This window comes from Atta cephalotes (assembly GCF_000143395.1).
Source record: "Atta cephalotes unplaced genomic scaffold scaffold00004, whole genome shotgun sequence".
Taxonomy (NCBI): Eukaryota; Metazoa; Arthropoda; class Insecta; order Hymenoptera; family Formicidae; genus Atta; species Atta cephalotes.
In genome coordinates, this window is record NW_012130068.1 from 3,638,287 (window position 1) to 3,644,166 (window position 5,880).

At 31.0% G+C, this 5,880-nt stretch overlaps 1 protein-coding gene across 1 annotated transcript in view; it reads left to right on the forward strand.

The window, feature by feature from the left end:
- The window catches only part of LOC105625932 (protein GDAP2 homolog), a 16,736-nt gene extending 16,412 nt beyond the window's left edge, over window positions 1-324 (forward strand). Inside the window, exons 10-11 of the mRNA XM_012207242.1 lie at window positions 45-188; window positions 262-324. Of these exons, the coding sequence (XP_012062632.1) occupies window positions 45-188; window positions 262-324 (207 nt within the window). The remainder of the gene's footprint in view (window positions 1-44; window positions 189-261) is intronic.
- Window positions 325-5,880: the final 5,556 nt, after the last annotated feature.

Sequence of the window (5,880 nt, forward strand, 5' to 3'; positions counted from 1 at the left end):
ATATATATATATATATATATATATATATATATATATATATATAGATGATGACGTGGTGGTTCACTACCTTCATGGCTCCAGCTATTAAGCAAAAAGTTCACAATTTACCCGGAGTAGAATATCTTTATGAAGTTATGCCGCCTGACCAACTCGAGATCCCAGCGTACATCACGGAATATGATATGACGGTACGGCAAAGTGAATTTGAATGGAAGAAATTTAGAAAAAATTATTTTCACTTGAAATTATTTTTCTTTATAGATAAATGGCCTGAGGTATTATCAACCGGATCAGGTCTTGTCGTCGCCATCAACGTCTACGTAATTCGCAGGTGAAAATCTAAGCAGCGAAGGATCAAGATCGAGACTAAATCGAGTGTTTTGTGCATTTGTGCGGTAGACTATTCGTATTTTTGCAGTAATACCCGTATGCCACTTAAGTGTGAGAATTGGACGCATTGGACTAGAGATTTGTGACTACTGGTGTATCGCCGGTTTTCGACAATGATGAAATATGACATTGACTAGATACGATAATCCGTATCTTCGAAAAAGTAGCCCGGCTCCGCAATAATTCGAAGTCGATTTGTCCAAGTGCCTCGTGATGGACCGTTTAGCAGGAAAAAGGACGAAAGGACGATCGGCCGCGTGAAATATTAATACGAATATTAATTTTAAAAAATCAAGAAACCACTGCCCGCTTGCTTTTGACGTTGATTGGTTCTTTTACTCGTATGCTCGCTAACGCATACGGGTTTTTACGTCCCCGAAAGTACGAAGATAAAACTTGGTACTGGACAATTCATATTAAGATAGGTAATTTAGAGAAAGCTGGATCGACCGTGTGCACAGCTGGAGGTGCATTACTAAACAGAGTGTATTCTCCTTATCCAATAATAGAGCTAATAAATTACTATTCGCTTAGAGCGAATCATCGGCTGCCAAAATATCAATAATCAGTATTTTCATCGTCGTCGTTGCTCGCAAAAATGAAATCCGAAAAGCTAAAATATTAATCTTTCGCCCTCGTACATACTACACTATTCGTGGCAGATTCTTAGCTTTAATACTGCCTGTGAAAGCGGTAGAAGGGATAAAGAGAAGCATTTGACGACGCACTAGATTAAACGTCGGCTTAATACAGACCGTCGATCGCTTTCTGTTATTTTCATATATCAATCGTTATACAGCGAAGAGTATCTATTTGATTATTGTACATTGTCAATATTTTATTCACATCGTTGATAAAGAGATTGCGCTGCGCTGCCGCCGTCGCCGCCGCCGCATAGCTGCGGTATTTTCGATATACTAATAATAAATCATCGGCTACGAAAAAAGAGCGGGATGGCTGGATGTTTTACTGTGATGTCATGTCTTCGGCGCTCAGCAGATTTAATCAATTTTAAAACTTTATTTGTCTTCTCTCTTGCGAAAACTTCAATCCGAAATACAGAGTAATGCTTGCAGAATCGTTATCGTTGAGCGCCGAAGTCGTATGTACGGGACAGTTTTAGAATAGAAGAAGCAATAAATTTAAGAGCTTGCTCGCGATGTATTTCGAGAGGCAAAAAATCGTTATCCCCGTTGTTAAGCATTTTTAGCGATTAAAGAGATAAATTAAAAAGTTAAAACCTGTTAATCGCGTCGATTAGCCCATTTCTCACACCCGCCGAATCATGAATGTTTCGTGGCATATAGCGTCATTCCCTTCACTCTTGTTTAATCATTTGTCAATTAGTTTTTTTGGCACGAAGAAAGAAAAAGAAAGTCATCTGTGCTTAATTAATCGCGGATGAGTTGAGAAGGCAATGGGTTAATTGACCACGCTACCTCCGCCGAAGATACAATCGTCCGTGTGATCGAGTGCATAAGTGTTTATGCGTGTTGAGATATAAACAATTATGGAGTTATAAAAAGTGCTACGCACTCGTAATCATCGTACGGCTGTATTTGGAAAACACATTAATTGCACAATGAGTGAACACATTATGATCAGCTAATACATTTTAACATGTATTTTACAACATATTATATAAAATGATGAAATCCTTACGATTTTCCGAAAATTTATTAAAAGAAATCTATATACTATGAAAATTGTATTATATAAGTATATTAATTGTATCATTTAAATTTGTTGTCTTGTACCGAGCTAAATGTTCTTTAGATTTCTGTAAACAAAATTATTTGTTTATAATAATTTATATACTTTTGATACATAACACGACTCTTTATGATAAATGTATCAAGTACTTGTAATTGTTTTTACAATATTTTCCATTTAAATATCTTAATAACTTTTTCACAATATTGCTATTATAGCATAAAATTATTAGAGTTGTATTATACATTATTCTTAAATTCACTCACTTGATTGCATAACCGTTGTATTTTCTAAATACAGTCGTTTTATTCGCAGCGATGGGATAGTATTTTTTCATGTTGCTGTATTTACATGTGTCTCTGTTTTGCAAAGACTTCTAATGCTATTCGCGCTGCGAATAGTCGGAAAAAATTAACCTCGTACTATTCGGAGGGGCCAATAGTGTCAAATAGGCTATTTCTAATTTTTATTTACGTTTAATGACCTTACTGTCCGTCCCTGACAATCGAGTTTAATATGTAATTAAAAATTACAAGATGTAACATCTAAAGAGATTGCGCATGTACACACGCGCGTATTGTTATCTCTATATTTTATACTAGTCGTCATCATTTTATTGTCTCAAAATTTTAACTAAAAAAGACTCGGTAATTTCTATGTAATACGATAAATATTTTAACAAATTTCAAAATTATTGAATAATAATTGATGATGAATTTATAATACAAATAGTCGCTAATTGTTTATAATGTACTGTTATCTTTGGCAAGCTTGTATATGATAATGGAATTCGAGAACGATGAATACGGTTAAAGTTCTGGCCTTAAAATATATTATAGTGAGATACATAACTTAATATTATTTATGTTAAATAATTGACGATTAAGTCTATGATTATATTATGTTATTAACAAATACTTATTCGACTATTGGAGAGAGTTTCATATGTACATATAATCTTTTAAGGTCCTAATCTAGTCTCTTTAGCTACTTAGAGAAAAAAATATACTTTGAACGAAAACTATAGGCTTGTGTTTTATCAAAGAACTTTCTGAATTGATGCAACAAGTTGAAGTGAAATAAACTATATTTATTTCATTTCAATTTATTGCATCGGTGTGTATCAGTTCATCGATAAAAAACAAATCTATATATCGCGATATTCGTTTCATTCTTAGTGCACTCGATCTTCAAGCTTTAAGTCTTCCCGAATTAGACCAAGCAGAAGATTAATTATGTATTTTCTTTTTGGTATCTTTTGCTATGGCCGTTCTGTGAAATAAATGCGTATACAGTGTATAATTAGAAAATTTAGTGACTCACTAATATTATTATATGTAATTATTATATGTATTTCTACTGAAATGATAATATGAATCGCCGTGTCGATTTTGATTAATTTAGTAAAAAAAGTATATAACTAGACTAGGACCTTAAGCAAAATTAGTCAATCACCTGATAATATTGCCACATTGAAATACATGTGAATGTATGTACGTGAAGTGAGAGTACGATCTCGTCTTAGCACCATGAGCTAAAATGTTCTCTTTCATGAGAAAATTGGTTTTCTGGATTTTAAAACTTTACTCTGAAGATACATTCCACTTAACGTTCGCAATGCTCACGAGCATTATTCATTCTTGTTATCATCAAATGTTAACAAGAAATGCACGCAAGCGTGTAAATGTTAAATGGAACACATGTTGAGTAAAATCGGTATTCATAATCAATTCTTATATTTAAGACCTTCTTAAATATAGCTTTAACATGTTATGAATCAATTACAGACCTGTCTTAGTATCTTAAGATATTATTTAAGAAAGTCTTAAAATAAGAATGGATTATGAATACTAGCCTAAGTGTTAATTTATAAGCCGGTATTCATAGTTGATTCTTATTTTAAGAAATGTCTTAAATAAAATGTCATAAACAAATCGTTGTGTCCATTAAAAAGAAGAAAAAGAAGATAAAACCGTATCAACATCTCAAATAAGATTTTGAAATAAGAACCAACTGTATGAAATACCTCTTTTACTCAGAGTAAAGATTTAGAACGTAGCTCTGACGTCATTGGTAGTATTTATATTTATTGTAACATAGCAAGATATATTTTATTTTTAGTACTCCGACGTGATAAGATAAGAAGCAATAATTGATGAATTAAGTCTTCGCCTTTTGCACTTTTGCTTTTTCTATGACGACAAACTACTTTCCTGCACGTTATGCCTGCAATAGCTGCAAACGTTTTTTAAATAATTTTTAATAGGTTTTTTTTAATCAGATTTTTTTTTAGTAAATTAAACTTCTATAATTAAATTTTAATTTGACACATTAGTTTTATTTATCGCGCTTGTCTTCTTATATTGTCTCTGAGTGAGACAATATAACAATTGTTTCTTTAATTTGAATCTGACAAAATTTTTCATGCGTGTGTTATAAGAGACTATTATACTTGTTATATCGCTTGCGTAAAGACTGTTATTCTTATACTGTATCTTGTACTTAAGCCAAGTTAATACAAGAGTAAAATATGTGATTATGATAAAAGAAAAGAGAGAACTATAATTGCGGTGGTGACGCTTCGCGATCGTACGCACTGTCATGATTTATATAATATATGAGAAATATTGTTGAAAATCACACATTGTGAATTTGTTTCAGACCTATTATAGAAGAAAATACTGAAGCAAAAGTCAACCTGATGATTATTAATTAATTATATGCTAAGCTTAATTATTTTTTTTACATAGCTATTAGTGATATCATTGCTGGGTTATATAAATATTTTATAATCTAGGAAATTATATTTCCTTAATTATATCGTATTTCCATAGTTCGTACTTAAGGATAGATTTATTAACAACAAAAAAAAACTCTGAGCGAAACGTCTTTTATCCTTTATTGTTTCTTCTCGATGTCGATGCACGACCTTTTAACAGGTGCACTTCTTTCTCCGTTGTATCCTTTTTTATAGACTACAATAAACATATTATTTCAATAAAATTCTATATTATCTTATGCATTTTGAATGCTAATATGTCTCTTGTGTGGACAATTCCAACAATGATTTACTAATAACGAATTTAGTTGAACGCAATAGTGCACATATAAATTGATGCATATTAGAGCCGTTATACACTGATTTACTCTTAATGTATTTGAAATGCAAATATATATTTCAATTTATAAAATATATTTTTTTCTTAACAGTAAAATAAAGTGTTAAAGATTTATATTTAATTAAATTTTTATATTTAAACACATACTTTACGCCAATTTGTGCACGATGACTTTAATATGCATCAGTGCGCGTTGAGTGCATCCAATCAAATTTGCTATTCGGAATATATTAATATTCTGAAATAATGTGGTTATAGTGACAAAATTAAAGTGAATGCAAAATTGAAAATATTCGTATCATATTCATTCAGGGTGAATAAAAGATATTTATTCAATTCATAGAAAAACATCATTTAAATTTGTATTCATATTCATTATTCACTCATTTATTTACTGGATGTATCTATTCATCAAACACAATAATTAAATAGCAGTTTCGCTGTCATAAGCACATTCGTTATATAAAATGCACATAAATACGAGTATGTGAAAGTATTCATGGATGATAAATTGAGTAAATTATGACTGTAAAGAATACGTATTAACGAGGGTAGACTAGGGACAAAAGAATACATTTGCATAACTTCATAAATTTTTTTTGAAATTATGATATATAGGTATATATATATATATATATATATATATATATATATATAT